The sequence below is a fragment of the Pseudoliparis swirei genome, chromosome 18 (genome assembly GCF_029220125.1).
Source record: "Pseudoliparis swirei isolate HS2019 ecotype Mariana Trench chromosome 18, NWPU_hadal_v1, whole genome shotgun sequence".
In the NCBI taxonomy this organism is placed as follows: domain Eukaryota; kingdom Metazoa; phylum Chordata; class Actinopteri; order Perciformes; family Liparidae; genus Pseudoliparis; species Pseudoliparis swirei.
The window spans coordinates 20,318,575-20,344,139 of record NC_079405.1 but is presented as its reverse complement, the minus strand read 5'-3'; the positions used below and the strand labels follow the sequence as shown (position 1 = coordinate 20,344,139).

Sequence of the window (25,565 nt, the reverse complement as noted above, 5' to 3'; positions counted from 1 at the left end):
TGGATATTCATTTATTCGTCCAGACAATCGGCAAAAATGAAAATTGGAATTACATTTAGAGACATTTGGTCAGATCAATATTGTAAGAGGCTTTTTCAGAAGCACAGCAAGGGAAAATTACGTTTTCTCATCTGATATGAATGTTTCATAGTTAATTTAACAGATTTTGAGCATGAAAGACAATGATTGAGATAATAAACTCATTACACCAATCTTAGAAGACGATAAATTGCTAACATTAAATGATTGAGGTCATGTATATATATTGTACGATAAGTCAATAACGTTAAATTATTGACGTCATGTTATAGTGACAGGTATGTGCTCCGTTGCAACACCACCAGATATTCACAGTATGTCTACTGTACCTTGCACGTTGATGCGTCCCTGGTGTGTGTCACTGCCCTCTGAGTTGTAGGCTTCACATTCGTAAACACCCTCGTCATCGAAGGAGAGTTCTGGCAGGATGAGGGTGGGGGCCTCGGCACTTAAGCCCGCTTTGGACGGCATCAAACCGTCCACCTTCCTCCATCGCAGTTTTGGGACTGGACTATGAGACGATACATAGAAAGAGACCCAAGGTGAAACAAAGAAAATACAAGTAAGAAGTACACACAAGTTTAAAGTTGGACAAGTTACACATTTTGATCCAAAATACTTTGCGGACATTTTTCATTGACTTCAGGGTGGAAGACTTACTTTCCATAGGCGAAGCACTCTAACTGGGTGGTTTGTCCTGCTAGGTCGTAAATCTCTGCTGGGAAGCGCACCTTGATGCTTGGAGCTGATTTCCTGGGATTGACTGAAATAAAATACAATTGTAAACATTCACATGAAATCCCTTCCATAATGTATATCGTAACATTACACACATCCATATGCATACACACAACAATAGAGACATTCTGTTTTTCTCTGAAGCAACATATTGAAACATTTACTGGCAAGATAGTTGAGAGATTATATTCATGATCTCTCATGGAGGATTTCTACCATTACCATTTCAGGGATCACTTGACCTCATGCTGCCTTGGTACTAGCCATGTTTTACACCAACAATAATCGTGAAAAGAAAACAGTACCAATAAAAACAACACATCAGGTTCTCCATATGATAAACTCCGGCCATTTTGAGCACCAATAAATCCTAGCAAAGCTGAGGCCTGAGGCTGCCCTGCTACTATCACTTCAATTCCAGTTTGTCACGTATAATACGGTGGTGGGGAACTGAAGGCAACATTTGGTCATTTTCTGCATTTTGAACAATAACATATTAGCATGAAACAAGATAGAAACATTGCCCTCATGGAGGACAGCAGGAACTCATCCGCCCCACACACACACACTTTCTTGCCAGCCCTGTAGGTGTTGCTGCCAAAGCATTTTAATCAGAGTTTCAATGATCAAGTTTTTTTCCACAGAGAGAAAAAGAAAACAATTATTTTATAAATCATACTGAGCAAATTGTTTATTTCAATCAATACCAATGATACGATATAATGGAGGAGCAACTTCCTCTTCCTCTATGGGTCAGCCACCTATGGTTCAATATTCACAGCAAATGAAACCGTTTGGGTGAAAAGCTCCAGACGCGCTTGTTGTGAATACACCCTAAGGCATGCTACCACTTAACATTTAACAATAACACCACACCAGATCTTCTCAGCTATCCTTCTGTCCTCCATTTTTTTTTTAACATTTATTTATCAGTTACACAAACTTTCTGCATCACGCGGCTGTTAATAAATCATTCCTGCATACCGTCCGGCAGCACAGTGAGCTGGTTGGCCTTGCTGAAGGTGCTCTTGGTGCTGATGTCCATGTTGATGGTGGTGAAGCAGAAGTAGTTCCCGGTGTCGTTGGGCTCTGCTTTGGCCACGTACAAGTTGCCCGTGACTTGCGACACAAACCAGCGGCCGTCGTCCGTCTTGATGAAGTTGGGGAATTCGTTGATCAACCAGCGGTAGGACAGAGCTGCAGAGGAGACACAATGATGTGGAATGTAGTCGGAATGTACCGGGTCAGAATTATTGTCATCCTACTAGTACTCAGATTTCAATATGGAAATGCTCAGCAGAGTCACTCTTATCCCAGAATAGGTAAAACATAATTCTGCTGATTTAAAACTCTGTGACCTGTGGACCACCTACCGCTATTTCAAATGTTCTTATGCTGTCTAACTGTTTCTGTTATTTTCCAGGAGTTTTGTAATTGTAACTAAAAACTGTCATGGAACCCTGAAGTATAGTGGTTACCTGGATAATGTCTAGGGGGCTGGCAGGCCAGGAATGCTCCGATGCCTTCAAATGCTGTCTGAGGTCTCCTGCTGTCCGGAGGGAAGTCATGGAGGTCTGGAGAAACAACAGAGTACTGTCACATACAAATGGTAAACAGAGGCAGTAATAGTACACAGTTGATAGTAACCAAAGTAAATCCTCTCTCATGCCTTCTATCTCGGCCACAGTGACCAACTCACTGCAGCTCACACAGGTCAAAAGGTTAAAATGTCTGCGCTCACTTACAGCCAAATTTGAGGATCGCTGCCCGGCTGATGATGGTACCACAGCGGTTGATGGCCAGACATTGATAGGAGCCTGTGTCTCGAATGGACTCAGGGCTGCTGATCACCAGGTTACCGGCAACCAGGGTGTAGCGCAGGTCCATACCCAGCGGGACCTCTGTGCCGTTCACAAGCCATCTGCAGAGAGACAGAGTGACGAAGACACAGCGAAGAGGAGAGAGCAAACGATGGAGCGTTAAAGGGGTGAAGAGGCTGGAAAGAGTTGATGATGTTGATGGTAAAGCCAGTGTCCTCATGTGTGGCAGATTTCAGCAGATAGTCATTGCTGCAAGACAGTAACATGCTGTTAATAGTGGCTGAACTACTGGAGTCATCAGTAAAGAATCTAGTGGAGCCCAGGTGAAGTCCTCTGAAGAACACACCTTCAGAGGCCAGGTTCTGAGGAATAAGCGGTACCGAAAAGTGAGCACAGCTAGAGAGTGTATTGTTTGTGTGTGGGGGAGGATGTGTGTGTGTGTATGTGTGTGTGTGTGTGTGTGTGCATGTGTGTGTGTGTGTGTTACCCACCTGTAGGATGCAGCTGGACTAGCTCTGGCCTGACAGCTGAGGGTCACCTTGCCTTCACTCAGGCCTTCTGGGTAGATTAAACTGCTCGGCTGTTCTTCAAACAGTGGCCCGCTGTCATGACCCGACACACACACGTCTCCACCTGAAAACATGTTCAACGACACTTAGTTACACGCCACAGCCTATGCCAGAGACGTCCCAATGCTGAGGACCTACTGCTGTTTCCTGGAAAATTCTATTGTGTACTCTTAGACAGTAATTGACCATAATATCTATACACATACATGTATGTATGATGAAACAGCAGGCGATGGAGATAATTTGGCTTCGCTGTTGGAGAGCTGTGATGTCGTCCATCTTTCAAAAAGAGTTATGAGTACTGCTAAAACAGTCACCCAATGTGCAAAGCTACAGACACCCATCACTCTGTACAGCTTTATGACTCCAATAAAGAATAAGCCTATATGATGCAGTCTGGTTGAAAATGCAGGTCTGATAGAAGACATGCATTGTTATGAGTGTAGTCAGACTGTGGTCTCTTTTTGAAGACTGATGCAAAGAGCCTTATTGCAAATACACCAAGCTGCGCACCGGCGACCGGGCCTTTTGCTCGGCAGAACTGCGCTTATGGAACAGTCTCCTTAACCACATGAGGGCAACACAGACACTGGACTCTTTTAAGACGGGCCTAAACAACTTTTTATTAAGGAAGACATGTTTTACTTCGTGTTAAATCACTGCCAGCTATTTTTCTTCTATTATAGTTTGTTTTTAACTATCTACTGGCTCTGTAGCACTCTGAGATTATTTGGAATATATACTGACATATTCTGGACATCCCTATGCTTCTGCTGATACATCACTTCAATGCTATATCACAGTAGCTGGTCTCATTTGTGTGCCTGAGTACAAGTAAGATAATTTGTGAATTCAATTTATTTCATTAGAATATTCTGATATTCTCATAAAATAAGGGCTGGGAAAAGAGAGCTCCTGAGAAGTCTAAATCCTGACTGAGTCACTTTCAGTGTGTAACACAATGATACATGTCACAAGCATGACGGGGCATCTCAGAAATACTGCTGTGACCGTCCAAGGCCAAGTAACGAGGGATTTCTAACCTGAGTGGTATTTCTGTCGAAGGGTGGAGGAGGATATGAGGGAAGGTAGAGAATACATATGTCCACCACTGAGCTGTGTATCTACTGAACACAATTACTCTGACCCATTGCATTGTGGTCTAATAATGGCAGTCCAAACCTGTGGCTTTTTACAATACATTTATTTTCTTTTTTGTCTATACACTCTGAAATTCATCCCACTATTCCCCTCAGCACAGAGGAAAACACTGGATCTTGTATTGGTTCAGAAACCCCACGTCGTGTTTACCAAACATCGCAAACATTCCCACTGGATTATAGCCCTAAATTCAACATACGACAATAATATATTCTCATCCATGTAACAGAAGTTGTTCAACAGGTGTTCGAAAAGGCTGCAAAAGAAGAAGTATACATAAAAATGTCTCTAGAGTCAAGATAAAAAACTTACTGCAAAACAAAATCAATAATTCTGGAAATGGTGGGAAGTACTATTACTCCAGTACTGAACTAAAGTACAGTTGAGAGATATTTGTACTTTACGTTGAAATATCCACTTTATTCTATTCTACAAGTCTAAAAGTACTTCACTAGGTTTCAATGATAAATAGTGTACTGTACATTTAAGTTGACGGGTATAAATATGAGTTACTTTTGAGATGTTTTATACAAAACACATAATCAAGTGACATCCTTAACATTTCGTTTTTCAGAGGTTGTACATGTATCGCTGCAGTGAAGATATTGGTATCATCTATTGGAACCAATGTTAGCTTGTCAGCTAAATAGGTTAAATAGGTCTAGCAACCAGATACAACTTTACAACCACAAACTAGAGACCTACATCATTCAGAGGATGTTCGGCTTTCTTAGCTTTATTGACAAGAAAGGGGTTTCTGAGAAGGTTCTACAACAGAAGTGCTCGTTTTCACAGAAACATTACATTTTCTAAAGCTTTAGGTTTCACATCACAGTATATATTTTCTCATGACGTTCCTCTGGGTTTTGGTGTCTTATGAGGTATGTTGTTGACATTCTTTATCATTCCTATTTATTCAAATTGATCGATAACAATGCAGTGTTACACTTAATACTGTGTAACCAAAGGAATCAACAGAAAATACTTTTAGAATATTTTAGAAGCAAATGATGCTCTGTGCTGTAAATAAGCAGCGACTCGCTGACACGTTCACCATAATGTCACGCAGGCATAATGTGTATACAGCTTAGTCTGCTTTCCCCTAGTGGCCAAACCAATCAACTATTGCAGCTTTAAAGGTGCAGTGTAGTAGTCAGCATTTCACCTCTACTAAGTCCATGCAATGTGTATTTGTATTTGCTGGCTGGAGGTCCAAGGGTTCCATTTATAAAACAGTGCGTTGGATCAACAGTAAATGTTTGCGTACGTTCAAAGAACAAAATGCATGTACGCCGAAAAATTATAATATTTATAAAACCTTGGGTATGCCTGCCATTGAGCTATTTCTTTTTATAAACCAACCTCTAAGTGTGCACAGCTGGTTCATCCTCACAACCCTCTACACGCCCACATTCAACCATAAATGATCAATGCACAGCACCTCCTGAATGTTGATGCATAGAGATGAGGTTTTCATCAGTGGGTCTTCATGGTGAATCACAGAGACTACCGAGAGGAAGAACACTCGCTTTCTCAGAATTCCTCCATTCATCTATTAGTCTCACCGTAGGATATCATTTTTTTTTTAAAGGAAGTTTGACAGGTGAACCGAATTAATGTATTCAGGTACTTATGTTATATTATGGCATTTTAACTTATAATGAGGAAATGGAGTGAGAGTCACCATGGTTACCCCTCTGCTCCAGTGAACTGTGATACATTAGAGAGCTGTTTACAGTGTGTCTGTGTAAAGTATGCTGGATCTGTCACTATGGAATAAACCATAAATTAATCAATAAAGGTGTGTTCACTGAAGAGATTACACTTTCTGAAAACTAACATTGATCTGTTCTGCATTTCTTTAACGCTCGTCAATGGTATCTTACAGATGATGATAAATTCATCTGCTGACCACGAGTGTCGGTAGTTCGGACTCTCCTCGAAGCTGAGGAGAGCAGACAACGCTGATGAAATATTAAGCAAAACGTGACTTGTTTGAGTTGGTTGATATCTTTTAGAATTGAAATGTGCTTATAGTTATGGCTCACAAGCACCAATAACACTGCTGGTTAGACTGTGCAAATCTACAAGTGCAAAGTAACGTGAGATATGAAGTGAAATGAAATGTGAGAGTTATCATTACATCTGTAATGGTGCCTCTCACATTTCATTTCTACAGTCCGCTTCAGTTCACTACCTCACCATCTGTGTCTCCTAAATGTTCGTACATGGGTCCGAGTTTCCAAAGTGGCGTCGGCCTCTTTCAAGCTCCTGGGTAATGAGCCCCATGATCTTACACACCACACCTTTCAGTAAAAGAGCTGGATGCTTATTTCACCACTGAACATATTTAACATCTGAAACCTTTTTAGCACAACACATTTCATTGTTGCTTCAAACTTAATATGGCATTCATGTCCTCACATATTTATTTGAATCCTCTGTCAACACCGCATCACATGTTGTCTGTTTGTCATTGTGAATGAGTTGTTCTTCCTCAGAGGTCTGGTGGAGTGGAGCCATGGAACAGAGGGTGGCAGCACTCTACTGCTGTGTTTATGCTGCAGATAATGAAAGTCAATGAAAAACTGCATCTTTGTTTATTCAGACAATAGGTTTCTGTCAGTCTTCAGAAGATCTTGGCTTTATCCGTAAACAGACTTTACCAGCCAGGGCGGATTAAATATGAAAGCATGTTTTTTTAATGAAGCATTTTCAGTTTTCTTTGCTCTATTTTCTTCTATTCCAACATTTAATGGAAACCTTCCAACCCACACGTCAAGGCTTTAGAGTGGCTTTTGGTTTGGTCTTTGTAATACTCGCTACATAAACTTGTAGAACCTCAGCACACACAGTGTTTGTTGGTATAATGCCTACTGATTTCAACAGAACACAAACACACACACATATATATATATATACACTACCGTTCAAAAGTTTGGGATCACTTAGAAATGTCCTTATTTTTCAAAGAAAAGCATTGTTTTTTTCAATGAAGATAACTTTAAATCAATCAGAAATACACTCTATACATTGTTAATGTGGTAAATGACTATTCTAGGTGGAAACGTCTGGTTTCTAATGAAATATCTCCATAGGTGTATAGAGGCCCATTTCCATCAACTATCACTCCAGTGTTCTAATGGTACATTGTGTTTGCTAATCACCTTAGAAGACTAATGGATGATTAGACAACCCTTGAAAACCCTTGTGCAATTATGTTAGCACAGCTGAAAACTGTTTTGCTGATGAGAGAAGCTATAAAACTGGCCTTCCTTTGAGCTAGTTGATTATCTGGAGCATCACATTTGTGGGTTCGATAAGACTCTCAAAATGGCCAGAAAAAAAGAAGTTTCCTGTGAAACTCGCCAGTCTATTCTTGTTCTTAGAAATGAAGGCTATTCCATGCAGAAATTGCAAAGAAACTGAAAATTTCCTACAGCGGTGTGTACTACTCCTTCAGAGAACAGCACAAACGGGCTCTAACCAGAGCAGAAAGAGAAGTGGGAGGCCCGTGCACAACGCAGCAAGAAGACAAGTACATTAGAGTCTCTAGTTTGAGAAATAGACGCCTCACAGGTCCTCAACTGGCAGCTTCTTTAAATGGTACCCGCAAAACGCCAGTGTCAACGTCGACAGTGAAGAGGCGACTCCGGGATGCTGGCCTTCTAGGCAGAGTGGCAAAAAAAAGCCAGATCTGAGACTGGCCAATAAAAAGAAAAGATTGGTATGGGCAAAAGAACACAGGCATTGGACAGAGGAAGATTGGAAAAAGGTGTTCTGGACAGATGAATCCATGTTTGGATCACACAGAAGAACATTTGTGAGACGCAGAACAGGTGAAAAGATGCTGGAAGAGTGCCTGACACCATCTGTCAAGCATGGTGGAGGTAATGTGATGGTCTGGGGCTGCTTTGGTGCTGGTAAAGTGGGAGATTTGTACCAGGTAAAAGGGATTTTAAATAAGGAAGGCTATCACTCCATTTTGCAACGCCATGCCATACCCCGTGGGCAGCGCTTGATTGGAGCCAATTTCCTCCTCCAACAGGACAATGACCCAAAGCACACCTCCAAATTGTGCAAGAACTATTTAGGGAAGAAGCAGGCAGCTGGTATGCTGTCTGTAATGGAGTGGCCAGCACAGTCACCAGATCTCAACCCCATTGAGCTGTTGTGGGAGCAGCTTGACCGTATGGTCTGCAAGAAGTGCCCATCAAGCCAATCCAACTTGTGGCAGGTGCTTCAGGAAGCGTGGGGTGATATTTCAACAGATTACCTCAACAAATTAACAGCTAGAATGCCAAAGGTCTGCAATGCTGTAATTGCTGCAAAAGGAGCATTCTTTGACGAAAGCAAAGTTTGAAGAAAAAAATTAATACTTCAAATACAAATCATTATTTGTAACCTGGTCAATGTCTTGACTATATTTTCTATACATTTTGCAACTCATTTGATAAATAAAAGTCTGAGGTTTCATGGAAAACATGAAATTGTCTGGGTGATCCCAAACTTTTGAACGGTAGTGTATATGTCTTTCGTCCTTTAAACATGCCCCCCCCTAAACAAACACACACACACACACATCATAACAATACCATATTTGTAGTAGAGCAGTGACTCACTCCTGGCGAGCTTATCTTTTAGTTGTATACAATGTCACCTCAGCAGTTTAGCTTCATGATGGCTGCAGCTGCATTCTGGAGAATACATTTTGAAGCTTATTTATCTGCAGCCAAGTATATTGGTTCATGTTGTGCACACATTCAATCAAACAGTGGGGACAGATTTCACTTCTGTGTCTGTGACACCTGTTATTCAGCTCAGCACTGATGATGATAAACAGCACATTTTACATGTGCTGTGTTCAGTGGACTGAGCCCCACACTGGCGCAGCTGGTTAATTCCAACAGAAGCTACAGCCGATCACCATCTACCTGTATCATTCATCAAACCGGGGCAACAGTTCAACGCCACCGCCCGCTAGAGAAGACAGTCTCCATGGAGACAATAGAATTCTCTCCCCCATCTGTGTGATACAAAAATGATGAAAATGTAATCCAGCCCATAAACCGCTAAATGAGCCGCAACCAACACATGTAACTCGCTCTCCTTCTCTCTCGAACCAAAGCATACTGTAAATAAAACTGAGGGAAAGTATTTGTTGGTTCAATTACTAATTCTAATTCTTTTTTTGCGATCAAAAGTAGTTAAACGTATTTAGATAATTAATCAATGCAACAATAGACAAGTCTCTTTCTTTAATTTATCATTGTGAAATACATGTTGATTGTCTAATGGTTGTGGAATAATGACACCATCTGAGTTTGGACTGGTTCCCTCTAAGCTTGGCTGTCTATATTCAGTTATGTCTGCCTGAAGAATCCCTTTACAGCACAGAGGAAGAGGATAGACCTTGAGTTGCCTCTATGCTGATGAAGGTAGTGACACAGTAACATGGTGGCTCCATAGTCTATGCCATGATACAGCTACACTCTTACCTTTCACAATAAAAACCCCGGACAGATATCACTGCTTACCAAAGAGTATTTAGCATAACAGCAGTAAACTAATTTTTTTTGAGGGGAGTTCAGATTTGTGCTCAATTTGAGTCGACACACAGTTAAGAATGAACAGAACGTCAATTTCTTCAGCACATGTTAGCATTCGGATACATTGGGCTGTGTTTTAATTTATTCAAATTAATTATGAGTTATTTTTAACAGCTCTGACTGATACCGACATTTGGTCATGAGTTTAATCTGTTAAATGTGCTGACTAGCTCATTAGGTATCTATCAGCAGCCAGCAAACTGTCACAATAAGACATTTCCCCCCCTGGTGGACGATGATTTGGTTATTTGTTCAAGACATGAGGCTTGTAGTTAAGAAAAGCTAATGTGGGTCTCACTTCAAAAGCTGACGCTCAATGTTGTGTTGAGTCTGTCATGGCTGTTAGTCTCATCATCAGCCAGAACAAACAGAAAAATAAAATGATCTAATGACTATTATGCATAGGATTCATCTGTCTGCATAGAGGGGTCAGCGTCATACTGACTGGAACATGCACCATCGGGAGGTCATTTACAGAGCAGATGCTGTAGTCCTCATTATCTCCTTCTGTTACATCAGTGTTAATGTTAGCTTTCATTTGATGTGTATTATCCTGCTTCCACAATGATCACAGCTCCAAAAGAACCAGCTTATTTTGTTACATTTTGTCAAATCAATGTGCCGACATGACTTGTGTGCAGTAAAGAGGAACTTACCGAGAGCCTTCTTCAGAGCTACTGAGCTGAGGACCAGCAGGCACAGCAGGCGCTCCATCATCTAGATCCAGCTGGATTACAACAGGATCGAAAACGGATCAGGAGCAGATGCGATCAAAACCTGGTCACTTTATCTCAGAAGAGGAAGAGGCGTTCAATCTGTGAAGGAAAAAGAAGATTACTTACATGACAGCTCCAGTAGCTCCATGGAGGAAGTGAATTAAATAAGCATTCATTGCTTAAAATGTTTTTATAACAGTTGACTTCCCATCTATTAAACCCAGTCGTCAACCTGAAAAGTGAAGCCATTGCTCCAGGGGGCGACTCCTCTGCTCTTTACGGGAAGAACATCTTTGTTGTCGGACAGTTTCTTCACTAATCAAAATTAGTATTGCTGTGCTAACAGTACCTGGGCCCACTCATCGCCTGCTCCAACATGAGCTCCACCCCCTTTACAAAATATGTTCACTTCTCCCACCAAAAGCAAAATGGGCACGGCCATTATGCCAAATTTGTGACTTGAAACTTGTTGTCCACCAACCAACGGCTAACCGTGACCGTGAAGCCCTCAACTTCTAAAACCCCTCGGTCCTTGGTCCTGACATTTAAACTATTCTTGCAACAACACTATTCGTAGTAGTAATGTTTGTTCCTTCTCACTCTATATTATTTCCATCCATTTATCAAGTTGGGATCTAGTCCCGTTTCCCAGCAACATTTCTAAATCTGCCCATCTTAAACTCCACCGATGTTTTTGCTTTGTAAATAAATAATGATGATCAGATCTTTTTTTTGGACAGCCCCACCAGCATTAGAGCACCCCTTTGTTCAGCTACATCTTTTTCCAACGGTCGATTCCCTCTTACCCATAACCCCCCCCCCCCCCCCACATTCAATTCAATTCAATTCAGTTTATTTGTATAGCCCAATTTCACAAATTACAAATTTGTCTACAATCTGTACACATAGACATCCCTGCCCCAAAACCTCACATCGGACCAGGAAAACTCCCAAATAACCCTTCAGGGGAAAAAAGGAAGAAACCTGGAGGAGAGCAACAGAGGAGGATCCTCTCCTAGGATGGACAGATGCAATAGATGTAATGTGTACAGAAGGACAGATTTAGAGTTAAAATACATTCAATGAATATGACAGAGTGTATGAATAGTTCATAGTAGGCATATTCCACGATGGAGACCTCCACGATCCATCAGGCAGATGGCGGTGGGGAGGAGGAGGGCGGAGTCTCAACAGGACAGTGGCGTAGTCATGAGCAGGAATTCCACGACCCAGACGATCCATCAGGCAGATAGGATCTATGCCGTCTCATAGGGTCCGATGACCCCATGAGACGTAAAGTCAAAAGGACTTCCGGGAGAAAGCAGAGTTAGTAACGTGTGATTGAGAGATGAAAATTCATCCTTAAGGAGAGAAAAAGAGGAGATAGGTACTCAGTGCATCCAGCTATAAGCCTATAGCAGCATATCAAGGGGCTGGACCAGGGCAAACCTGATTCAGCCCTAACTATAAGCTCTGTCAAAGAGGAAGGTCTTAAGTCTACTCTTAACGAGGTGACTGTGTCTGCCTCCCGGACTGAAATTGGAAGCTGGTTCCATAAAAGAGGAGCTTGATAACCAAAGGCTCTGGCTCCCATTCTACTTTTTAAGACTCTAGGAACTACAAGTAGTCCCGCATTTAGTGAGCGTAGCTCTCTAGTGGGGCAATATAGTGCGACAAGCTCCTTAAGATATGATGGAGCATCACCAATCAAGGCTTTGTAGGTTAAGAGAAGAATTTTAAAAGTGATTCTTGATTTTACTGGGAGCCAGTGCAGAGCAGCTAGTGCAGGAGTGATGTGATCTCTTTCTTAGTTTTAGTGAGAACACGAGCTGCAGCATTCTGGATCAACTGGAGGGACCTAAGAGATTTATTAGAGCAGCCTGCTAATAAGGAGTTGCAGTAATCCAGTCTCAAGTACTAGAAGCGTGAACCAATTTTTCTGCATCTTTTGAGACAAGATGTGCCTGATTTTTGAAATATTACGTAGATGAAAGAATGCAGTCCTTGAGATTTGCTTTACGTGGGAGTTAAAGGACAAGTCCCGATCAAAGATAACGCCAAGATTCTTTACAGTGGTGTTGGATGCCAGACAGAATCCACATCACCAGATAATTGATCTCTGAGGTGCTCAGGGCCGATTAAAATTACTTCGGTTTTGTCTGAGTTTAACATCAAGAAGTTGCAGGTCATCCATGTTTTATGTCTTTAAGACATGCTTGAATTTTACAGAGTTGGTTGCTCTCCTCTGGTTTTATCGATAAATATAGTTGAGTGTCATCTGCATAACAATGAAAGTTTATGGAGTGTTTCCTGATAATATTGCCCAAAGGAAGCATGTATAAGGTAAATAAAATTGGTCCAAGCACAGAACCTTGTGGAACTCCGTGATTAACGTTGGTGGTTATCGAGGCCATCGCTACAAATACAAACTGAGATCGATCTGATAAATAGGATTTAAACCAAATTAGTGCCGTGCCTGAAATGCCAATCGACTGCTCCAGTCTCTGTAACAGGATGTCATGGTCAATGGTGTCGAATGCAGCACTAAGGTCTAACAAGACCAGGACAGAGAGGAGTCCTTTATCTGCTGCCATTAAGAGGTCATTTGTAATTTTCACCAGTGCCGTCTCAGTGCTGTGGTGTTTTCTAAATCCTGATTGAAATTTCTCAAATAAACTATTATGATGTAGAAAGTCGCACAACTGATTTGCGACCACTTTCTCAAGGATCTTGGAGAGGAAGGAGGTTAGAGATCGGTCTGTAGTTAGCCAATACCTCTGGATCCAGAGTGGGCTTCTTCAGGAGAGGTTTAATAACAGCCACCTTGAAGGAGTGTGGTACGTGGCCTGTTAGCAGAGACACATTGATAATATCTAATAGAGCCACCGCCAATTAAAGGCAAAACGTCTTTAAGCAGCCTCGTCGGGATGGGGTCCAAGAGACAGGTAGACGTGTTCGAAGTAGAAACCGTTGAAAATAATTGGTCACGGTTGATAGGAGAAAATCCCTCCAAATATACACCAGGGCATACAGCGGTTTCCAAGGCCATTCCACTTGAGAACAGATTGGCACTGGTTATGGGCAAGAGATTATTAATCTTGTCCCTAATAGTTAAAATCTTTTCATTAAAGAAGTTCATAAAGTCATTACCACTAAGGTGGTCCTCATATGGTCCTCCTGCTGAAAATCATACTTGTCAGTAGCTAAAAGCTTTGTGGAAACCTCAGATCAGTTCAACTCCAGTTACTTCCTTTGTCTGGTCCTGAACACAGCCCTGTCTCCTGCTAGCTGCTTCAGGTAAACGACTAATTCAAAAAGCCATTTCACTCTTTTTAATACGTGGAGGTGGAGGATGACTGACAATGATTCGCGAGTTATTAGTCATTATAGTGTTCTGTTCTGAGGCACTATACTCATTAAAAATCATACAAAGAACAATATTGTATCTGTTGTTGCTCCGCTTCAAATTAGCAAAATACGGAGGGCAATATTTTCCTTGTTCATGTCTCTGCTCCAGGGACAGCCATGGATGGAGGCATTATTATATGTCTGAAAACATTGACTCCATTTCTTCATAAGTGGTACAATTGAACACTTAGCTGAAAGGTATATTTGTTAAAATGTAGCGGTCAAAGGTCACTGTGACCTCACAAAATACATTTGGCCATCACTGAGGAACTGATTAGCTAATTATGGCAATTTCACATGAACTGTTATGCATGCTAACATGGTAATTGTAAATACAAGTTAAATAATGTGAATAACTGGAAAACAAAAGTTTTATGCTTTGTCATCGACCTCTAATTTGCCCTAGTCACTACAATATAAAACAATCAACTCCTCTAATCCAAAGGAAGTAAACCAGTTTCCCTTTCAACATAAAAATGTGTTTTAAAACAGGTGGTGGATTTATTGGCCTGTTTCAATGAACCAAGTGCTCAAAACATTGTCGTTTACTGCGGCTTTACAATAAATTAGATAATTAACCTATTTTACCCTGTAACCCTTTATTTGTTTGCTTTTGATTGCTTTTTAAAATGCAGTTTTAATCTTTACTCATTTGCTCGTTGATGGGGCTCGTTTATGTTCTTTTTAATGCAACTGTGTTTAATCTGTAAATGTGAGCTCTGTAAAGCACTTTGAATGGCCTCATGTCTGAATGCTTCTTTATAAATAACATGTCCTTGCAAATACTGCACTGTTTCAATGAGTTACTGTTTAATGATGGATAGTGAGTGTAGTGATTTCGGAATTGAGCGTCTCAGAGATGTTGTGGCCACATATAGTTCTGAGTAATTCAAGAAATCTGATTGTTGAGCTCCAGTTTTTTTTCTACACATACGACCCGTGAGGCTCCCTCCTTTATTGGAGCGTATCACCTCAACGCTAAACCTCACGGCCCTTCCCAGGAGACGACCCTGCAATTCAGGCTCCGATTAGCTCTGTATATTACACTGACCCCACTGTCAATACTCACGTGTAAAAGTGGGAGTGACACATGACGGAGGCCATGGAGGAGGAACTACAACTGACCACTCGCTGTCCATGCATCACAACATACCCAACACAGGAAGCACATTCAATGTTTTGCCGTAGTAAAAGTGGAACGCTCAGCTGCTCAATGTGCATGCTGACATCTGATGTTACGCACATCTGCTAACTGAGCTGGCAACAACAATCCATCTTAATTTCACACTATGGGCCTTCTGTCATCTGTTTTCAGACACATTCAACCACTCAGGGATGTAACCCATCTGTCACACTGGTTCTTGCTGAGGGAAGCCATTCAAGTGAAGTGTTCAAGCGGCATTCTCTCCACTGCCCACCAGGGGGGCGACTCCTCTGGTTGTCTAAAGTATAAGAGAAGATTTCTCTAAATCACTGTCAAATATGGTCACTTGTGTTCATTGGCTGCATAAAAACAACATGGCAACGACCATAATCACATGCTGTGCCGAATTCAAGGCTTCAAAACGTCATTATACAAACCAATGGAGGACGTCTTAATGACTATCCACTTCTTATAGACAGTCTATGATTTCATCAGACCAGGAACTTCTGGAAGAAGTAGGATAACAGCAAAATTCCAGTATTCTTAATACCCAAGTAAAAACAAAACAAAACGATGCACTTCAAGATTCAACACTTATCTTTTAAAGTTTGCATTAACCCGTGATATTTCGCTTTAAGTCTTGCGCAATATGCTACACATCATAACTATGTTATAATTTACCTTCGCCCAATACTTATTCTTACTGAGTAGTCCTTGAACACGTAAATGGGAAATGTTCTACCATCCACAGGACGCTGTTAGTCTTTACTCCTGATCCAACGCACCAAAGTACTGGTTCTTGTGACGTCCCTACGGCCGTCAATCATGCTTTATCCATCTTTGCATCTGACTGACAACAGTCATTATTTGTACAACCACGAGAGGGCGTTCGTCCAAAATGTAGCTCATGTTAAATGTTTGAGCAAACAACCAATGAGGAATGTCAGACGCTCAGTCAGCCTGTCAGTCCACCACTTTGGTTTAGAAAACCGTTGGACAGGTTGAGAAGATGATGAATCCGATTAACTATTGTGATCCCATGACTTTTCGTTCAGTTTAGCGCCAGGTTCACTTGTTAGTTTGAAGAGAAATGTCTCATTGGAGCTATGTATCAATTGCCATGGTGGGCAGAGGATATATCCTAAAGACCATGGCAATCCCCTGACTCCATCTCTCAGACCATCATATGGTTACTCTTGTGCCTCAGAAAAATGTCAGAACTGCCGGATGAATTACAACATATCGGTGAACTTATGGTCTTCGTAAAGATCCATTGACGATTCATACTGCCATCAGAGGTTGTGTCAGTGTGTCCAATGTTTTGGTTTATCCATTTGATATTTTTGTTCTTCTCTTCGAAGACCATTACGGCCTCACACTTTTTTCAGTCATCTGAAGTGGCTGAGATATGTCCTTGTGTCTCTATCTTGCACTTAGGAGTTGAGCCTGGTGAAGGACACTTGAAGACTGCAGCAGAAAAAGTCTAAGGGGCTCTTCGCATTGAGAGCAAAACTGTGGGACACACACACACACACACACACACACTCTCTCTGTCCTTCACCACACTGCGTCTCTCTCCCACCTTCACGCTCCATAAAGGAGAATGACCGCCCAAGGCTGAGGGTCTTTGAGGGCTGTGTGGACATCTGCTGATGGGGCACACACTCCTTTCAAGGACCACCACCCGCCTACCCCATCCTGTAATTTTCTCTATCGCGCCAGATTACAGCAGAAGTAATTTACGGTCCCTTTTCTTAAAGATCACGTCTTTGTTCTTTTATTAAACAAACTAAACAGCCGTCTGTTATTGATCGTCTCTACACAACAGCATGTCATTTCTGTCTCTACGTGTCGCGTTAACACTTCTCGGCTCTCCGTCTCGCGCGCCGCAGAGCTCCGATGCCGGCGTGTCTGCACGCATCGGGGCGTAGCACACTCCCACTAGCCGGCAGAGAGCGTTGAATATGTCGCGTGAAAAACAAACCGCTATATCTGCATTTTTTAAACGCTCCTACGGTGGAGAAGATGGAACACGTCGCTGACCCTAACCCAACAAGGAGCCTGCTGGCTGCCATTGCCCTCACAGTCCCAGTCAGCAGTGTAAACTGTGAGAGGGACTTCTCCACCATGAACAGAGTAATATATACTTTTCACAATGGGATTTGCCGTGTAAGCTATCACTATTTTAAGATATCAGCTTTCACTTTTAAAGCCTAACAATTTATGTATTTGCAGGTCAAGACAAACATCCGCAACAGGCTGCAAAGAGACCATCTTGCTGCCTGCCTGCGGATTTCAATTAATGGGCCAGATGTTTCTCACTTTCCTTATCAAGAGGCTCTGGAACTCTTCTTTGAAAAGCACCGAAAAATCCACTGCAGTGACAAAACGTGAACCCTTTGTGGTGGTCATGAAAATAAATGAACACCAACAAATGTTTCAAGTGTTTGTGTCGGTCAGTCGGTCCCCCCCCCCCCCCCCCCCGAAGCTGTAAACCTAGGGGAAACACTGTGTATATATATATATATATATATATATATGAAAAGAACTCAGGGAAAAGTACTAAAATGTTTTTCTGGTCTTTTATTTACAAAATATCCAAAGTCCAAAAAGTGACCAAATCATTTCTGAGTGACTCAATCCTTGTCATTTTCTTTATTCTATATTAATTCCTGGTCATATGGTCGGTCTATCTGCCCACTATTGTGCGTGTTTAGAGAAAAGAAGCACGGGGGACCAGAGTTTAATCTCTTGTGTGGCGCACTGTAGTGTGAAGGGCCCCTCTGGAAAAGCAGAAGAGAAATACTTGGCATTTAAAAAGTACGACTGGAGGGATTAATTTGCATTCAGACCGAATGTGGGTTCAACTGTGCGTCTAACCCGACCCCGAGCTTTCTGTCTGTGTGAGAATATTCAAATGCTCCATCGGAAATACAAACGGGGATCCTGGTGTATACTCAACAATCAAAATGTTGACATTGAAAGATCTGTTAGTGTGTGTGTATTTCAATTATTATTCTTATATGTATACCCTTCAGCCTAATGGCATCATTACAGTAACTTCTTACTTAAATCACTTCTTAAACCCCATTTTTATAGAACAGTTTTAAGTGATGTCGTCCTTTTATGCAGTTCTTTGGTTCCCCTAATTTAGTTTGTCCGTTGTTTTTTATTTTGTATGTGTATCTTACCATTCTATTTGTTTTGCCTTGATTCTCTGTCGAGCACTTTGTAAACTCTGTTTTTAAAGGTGCTATATAAATGAAGTTATTATTATTAGTAGTAGTAGTAGCAGTAGTAGTATTAGTAGTAGTAGTAGTCGTCGTCGTAGTATTACTGCCAGGACAGTTTCATTCTGGTTTTAGTATTAGCTGGTATTCTGCTTGTATTTGACAAAAATGAACCATGAGCTGAGACGGTCTGGACTAGGACACTAAGGAGTCTTCCTGTTTAGACTTTTTAACCTGTCATGTTTCTTAGGTCATTTCCTTGCTTGCTTTTACAGAAGCTGTTTATCGCTAAGTTCTTACAAAATGCCCTGACCTCTCGGCCAGGTCGGGACATTTCACATGGCACTGAGCCCTCATATACCAATGTATTTTTAATGGGTGCTGAGTGGAGAGAGTGCAGTGTATCAGTGCAGCGCTGCTTGACCTTACTCTGGCCTTGTGTCTTTCTGGTCGATACACTTCCGACACCGTCTCAGAGCGGCTCTACTATTCTATTTATGAAAGTGGATTATATTCTGTGTCAATGGATGAGGTTCTCAGTTGAGTCAGATGAGGTTCTTAGTTGGGTCGAAGTACGAAGACTCTGTCCTCACTTGGAATGTCTTCGGGTCAGTGTGAATGCGACTGGACAGCACAAAAGGTTCAGCATGCTTCAGAAAAACCATGCTAAAGTTGTTCCAAATGAACGCACCTGAAGGCAGCGTGAACAGCCTGCGGTCTTAGAGGGGGGGAAGACGAAATGAATGGTGCAGATTGGGATAGTGGAGCACACTTTTACTCTTTAGTGTTCCGCTTGTTCTGATTGTTGGTTTCGAAAAGCAAAAACTGGATCGACACACTGACATCGTTATATTATATTTATAAAAAGACAGAAATCCTTCTCATGGGACTTGAACACATCACCAAAGAAATGCAAATTTTACTTCAGAGTATGCAGATTTTCATCCTTATGTTTATATATTATTATTATATACCTTATCTGTGTGTACCAGTGAAGAAGCACAGAGTGATACTTTTAGCTCCGGCAGCTTTGGGGCACGATGCTGATCAAAATGCCGTCTTGCTTTTCGCTTTAGTTACGTTTCCAATGGTGAAAATGGAGAGGAGAGCGAATGTTCCAGAACGTTCAGTTACATTATGATGCGTTCAGGCTCTGTTCAGAGAAAATGAGTATTGGGTAAAGTAAATACGGTAACTTATTATGTTATCATAATGTGTTCACGTAATTTTGGTGAAATGTAGTGTTGGTGAGACACTTGAATAAATTCAGTAGTTTGAAGGAAATGTTTTCACAACAACATAAATAGAGATGAATTATGAGCTGTTATCACATGCTCAAAGAAGAATATTACATCATTAAATTGACTTATGACAATATTTTTTTTAATCCATAACAATGTAATGTGTTTGTTTTTTATTTAAATTGTATTTTTTATGAAATAGAAATAACATTCATAATTGTTGATCGTTTACAGATTTCTGAGCAGTTAAAATAATCTGTTTGGATGGTTGCAAAAAATAAGTAATTGAGTTGATCCTTGTAGACCAGCTGCTAAAAACAAACAACAAAGGGATCTTTATCTGTTAATATCTATCATCAATGATAGGCAATAAGAATACGCTTTAAAAAAATGGAATCGGTTAAAAATGTTACATTTGCTCCATTTTTTTCTTTTGTGCTGATCTAAAGCGTGAGTTTTATGATCCGTTTAAAAACAATTAAAAGGTTTGTGAATCTCGTCAGCCTAAAACAAAATTGCAACATGCCAACAGCAATGTACCATGAAATGTGAATAGGAATTCAGCCGATCAAGCATCTAATTAACCCTGCAGGGTAACGCCTACTCCTGCACAGCGTACACCGGCCCCCCCGACCCCCATCATTTTGAAAGTTAGGCATTAATTGAGCGACCACATACAGGGAAAAACACAATTACTGGAGAACCGACGGAGGGAAAGAATGAGCGGTCATATCGAGACGTGCTGAACTGTGAAACTGGAGAGGACGGTGTGTAATGAGGAGACCTGAGCCGGTACCCAGAGAGAAAGATAAACATCTCCATGCTGCACCCTGAACCAGCTATTAGTTCCCCATCCTCTCACAGGGAGAGCAGGATGACTTCACGCATACTGAGGATGACTTCACCAGGACACACTCACACACACAGCATGCGTGTGTGTGAGTGTGTGTGTGTCCCCGATCACTCCAGAACAACAGAGGGTCTGTGAGTCCCCTTCGCCACCTCTGGCCTTGTTGAACAGAGAACCATTTACTGAAGCACAATGACTGATACACGCACAGTGTCTGACCACGCAGCGCTCACAGAACACACTCTCATCACAGTCACTTGACTTGAGAGCAGAAGTCAGTTGACATATGAAGAGGTTCTTTGTCCTCTCTACCTGCTCATGTAAAAGGACACACCTACTTGGGCCCAATTAGTCTGTAGTCGATTTGGCCACAAGGACTAATTAAAAAATGATACTAATCAAATCCATGGTTTGCTAATAATACAAAAATTGCTGATTATTCCAACATGAGAATTAATAGTTAGTTGCAAACCTGGACCTGACCCGACTTGGGTTCCAGGTAGCGTCTGTAGTACCTCTTACCAGGGGAATCGGTGATCTAATATCAAGATGATAGTTTAAAGCAACTTTATTAAAAATATGGTTTATATATCCTTTTTTTGTCCAACTTGACAACATGAGATGAATATTCTAGTCTATGAAAGGTTAAATAAAGAACGGGGTTCAAACTAGGGAAATATTCATTAAGATCCTGTTCTACCCATACTTTTTTACTTCTTTGTTGGGTAAAAGCTTGTTTTATCTAAAAAAGGCAAGAATACAAAATGTAATTAACTAAATTAAGATTGAATTAGGAAATATGTGAATGCGTTGAAAAGCCTACTGTAAGAACCTGAGCACGGTATCAGTGGAAACTTTTACTGCTTGAGGATGAACACAAAAATATGTAATAATTATACAAAAAGTGCATAAAACTAAACAGTCATGCACAAAGGTGACTACACTTTCTCCTCTCTGCTTCACAGCCTTGTTGGTCTACTTCCTGAAGGACAAACTCCACAGACTCAGTCTGTGTGTGATTCTGTGTATATTAGCAGATGTGAGGTGTCATGGCCTTTAACCGCCGGATGCGTGACCTAAATGTGTGACCTCTGACCTCCGATGTAAGTGATGCCTCTTGGTAATCACCAGCACCTCTTCTGACTTCCAGCTGACCTGAGGTCAGAGAAGGCTGTGAATAATGTCAGCAGCGCAGACTGGGCCGTGCATGGACAGCTTGGCCATTAAAGTTCTGAAGAGAGCCCTTCTGGGCTTTTTTAAATATATTTTTTTGACATCTCAGTGATGTCCAAAAAGTGATCCACTCAGAGTGACACATATTTGGTCTTACTTTTAGACATATGAGGAAACTTTTTTTTCACCTTTCTTAAACTACAAAAAGTCCTCCATCAGGAGATATGATATGGCACGAGTCTCTCCGAACCCTGAGCCAGTCAGCACTCGATTTAGAAAATGTGCTTAGCTGGCATTTGGCAATCAGAGTGATTCTTTGGAGCCCCAAAGGTCAGGTAGACACTCACACACCCATGTACTTTTACACTACATTTAGTTCATCGCAACCTTCCTTAATGGCCATGAAGAGATCCCAAGAGATTAAAAGAACTAAACAATTACAGCATTGCTACCATAGACTGAATATAATAATTTAGCATTTTCTGTACTTCAACGCTTCTCCATATGGACAAAACCACTTTTGGCTTCAGCTTTCTTCCATCAACAGAGAGGAGCTGCCCCTAACTTCAGTGAGCTTTGGAAGCAGGAGGCCTCAAGATGACGGTTTCTGTCAGTAACAAACGTGTTGCCAGGGTTACCAGTGCCACCCGCAGCGTTAATGACACCGCAGGTGGCGGTATCATTGATTCTGTAGAATGAAGAATGAAAATACAATTTTGGAGTGGGTCTGGGAATTGTTCAAAGTATGTCTTTAGTTGGAAAATGGAGAGGGGTTTTATGGAGAGGACACAAACACAAACAGAGACAGGAACACAGAAAGAGAGAGCTCCTTCGTGAGCAGCTTTTTGGCCGTCATATTGATTTTTATTTTCGCATAAAGGCAGTTTTGGATCTGTGGTTATAGATCGACGTAGTGATATCTTCGACTCGCTTTCAGTAAATCTTTGAACTCCTGGAATATTTCTGCAACAAAATGCACACAGAGCTGCGCTGGCATTTTAAAGCCCTAGTAGAATTCCAATCATTCACTATCCAGACACAAGGTCTATTAACTCCAAAATGTATTTAAATTGATTTCTGATACTGCCAGTGATTATCCTGCTTATCTCTGAACTCCCCGGTGTCCAACCAGCCAACATTACAATAGATAAGTGGCCCCACCCACCCTTTCCATGTGGAGAAACCCAGGCTCTCCCGAGACCACGACCCAGACACCGCGACTGCTAAAGTCAGGCATCGGCGCCGCTGCAGTCCCAGCGGAGGACCAGCCCCGGTAACATTGGTCTGTCTGTCCCAGCTCATCTGTCACACACTGCACACACCAATGGCCAATGGAGACGGAGCGAGGAGAGAGACAGGGACGGGGAGGTGAAATCCGGGGTTACACTGAAGGATGAAGTATCGGAACAATCCGAATCCTAAATCCAGTGTGTTTAACTTCGAATGATGGACTCGTCTCTGTGCTCATCGTTTGAATCCAACTAGATTTGACAAAGAAGATGAATAAGAGGGCAAGGAGGTTGGCTTCATCTATAATTGGGCATTTTCATCCAATTGGATTTGTTTTAAACAGAGAACCACATAAGGCGCTTATACCTGGATCCCAGTGTACTACTTAAAAGTGAAGCTACTTCTGTCAATGTGTAAAAACAGAAGCTCAGACACTTTCAGGCGCCTCATTTGACCTCCTATGGCACACTGCATGGATCAGATCTGAGACGCCAACATCACAGAACCAGCAAGATTTTGTGTGTGTGTAATACAGACAGAGACCTCTTCATCTAAATAATGACGGACCTGGTTAAAAACTATGAAGAGGACCAGATATGATACGTTTGAAACTTAATGATGTGACATTGGAAGACGTATCAATCTGTAGTTGTTGTGAATACACAAACACCTGCTGCTGTACAGTTGTGACACAGACTGTCACTTTTGGCTGGGCTGACTCAGTCCTGCATAGGGATGGGTATCGTTTGTGTTTTTTCTGATACCGGTGCTAACCCGGAACTTTTAAAATGATACCGGTGCCTGAACCGATAATAAAAAAAACACAATGAGGACATTGAAAACTCTTCGGCCATATTCCCTGTAAAAGCCGTTATCATGGCCGCACTGACAAAAAACGGATATCAGACTGTCACACTCTTAGCTCGGCTATGAGCTAGATTAAACATGGTTATAATGGCTAATTTATTATTTATTGACCTACTTTTATGAATCAACGTGACGGTACTACTCTGAGTTAAGGCTGCTCTTGTCATCATCGGTCTCCACGTTTTCAGGGGGACCGGTGACGGTCTCCCCATCGCGCCCAGCCTGACCGCTGATGTGCTCGGCACGGGCTCACACAGTCACACACGGTGCATGCCTCCGCTTTCAAAGTTAAATGATAGGCTATCGTAACCTACTGACAGGGCGGAGTCATCAGAGAAGTTCAAAATAATTGTTTTTTTCAATTTCAATCGTCTCAGGCACCGAAAGGAAGCACCGAAATGTGCGTTGCGTTTCGGTCCGTGTGGCACCGGTTGCATGGGATGTGGCACCGGTTTTCGGTACCCAACCCTAGGACTCCTGCACAGAGCACACAAACATGACAACAACAACATTTTATTTCGGTCTGCCATTAAGTTACAAACGGACTTAATGACAGCTGATGTGATCTAACGATGGCAATGTTTTGTCATTCAAACCAGTCTAGTTGTGGTAGTAGAAGTATTATTAAGCAATAATATCACTTTCATACAATATCATCGTCTATACATATCACACTTTGCTTTTAATTCCTTTTCGCCTTCTCCAAACACAATTTGCGTCTGAAGAAAACCGCTCTGGTCACTGCGTCCTCATTTGTCATTCCTAAATTGAAACAAGATCGAATCAGAGGCGTAAAAGCACTTGGGCGCGCCTCATTTACGCTTTTGGTGCATGTTTGTCCATTTCAAACAAAAGGCGCACTTTAAAATGCGCGGCTGACAGCGATTCAGAAATAGAATTCTAACTTGTTAGTTGAGGTTTTTTTGTATTTGATACATACTTGGCAGCAACTCAAAGTGTTGCAGAGGAAGTTTCTCCAAGGAAGAAAGGATTCAAGCAAAAATCCCCAAGAAACTTTGATTCCCACCATATTCAGCATTCTGAGGGTTGGGTTTCAGGCTTGCATAGCTCCGCTTGTAAATACCCATGGAGTCACTTCAATGAGAGCCACTGACTTCTGCCAAGCTGTGCAGAAATAACAGTCACTATTTATAGAGTCGCAATAATTACCATATCGACTCATCAAGCGATATATGGACCTGACCTCGATATTTTTTTACGTTATTGACTTATATTCGATATATGGCCATGATGACCTTGATAGTTCTTACATTTTGCACGATATATGGACATGACCGTAATTATGTTTACATGATCAACTTGACGTACTATATATCGACATTATCATGTTTACGTTAGCAACTATTGTACATTATATGGACATGACCTTGATGTTTTACGTGTTTGACATATGAACATGGCATTGATCATTTTCACATTATCGAATTGTCGTACGATATATATGGACATGGCCTTGATTGTGTTTACGTTATCGACTAATCTTTAGATATATAGACATGACCTTGATAATTTTTACATTATCAACTTATATATAGTAGGATACATAGACATGACCTCAGTCTTTTTTGTCAACCTTGATATTGCACAATGTGTTTGTCACGAATATTTCAGCTAAAATGATTCCAGACTAAACAGCAGGCAGAGTAGAGTGGGGTTTTTATTTTTTAAACTGAGGATCTGAACAATTATTTGGTGCTAACTTTCAGAGCTGTACTATTTAATAATCTGAGTGGTAGAAACACTTCAGAC

At 41.4% G+C, this 25,565-nt stretch overlaps 1 protein-coding gene across 2 annotated transcripts in view; it reads right to left on the bottom strand.

Annotated features, from left to right (window-relative positions):
* The window catches only part of cntn2 (contactin 2), a 65,122-nt gene that overhangs the window by 30,426 nt on the left and 9,131 nt on the right, over positions 1-25,565 (bottom strand). For both annotated transcript variants that reach the window (XM_056437168.1, XM_056437167.1), the window contains exons 2-8: positions 10,593-10,751; positions 3,089-3,230; positions 2,523-2,698; positions 2,256-2,351; positions 1,762-1,974; positions 700-802; positions 369-550 (exon numbers count right to left, since the gene is read on the bottom strand). In XM_056437168.1, the coding sequence (XP_056293143.1) occupies positions 369-550; positions 700-802; positions 1,762-1,974; positions 2,256-2,351; positions 2,523-2,698; positions 3,089-3,230; positions 10,593-10,653 (973 nt within the window). In that variant the 5' untranslated portion in view covers positions 10,654-10,751. The remainder of the gene's footprint in view (positions 1-368; positions 551-699; positions 803-1,761; positions 1,975-2,255; positions 2,352-2,522; positions 2,699-3,088; positions 3,231-10,592; positions 10,752-25,565) is intronic.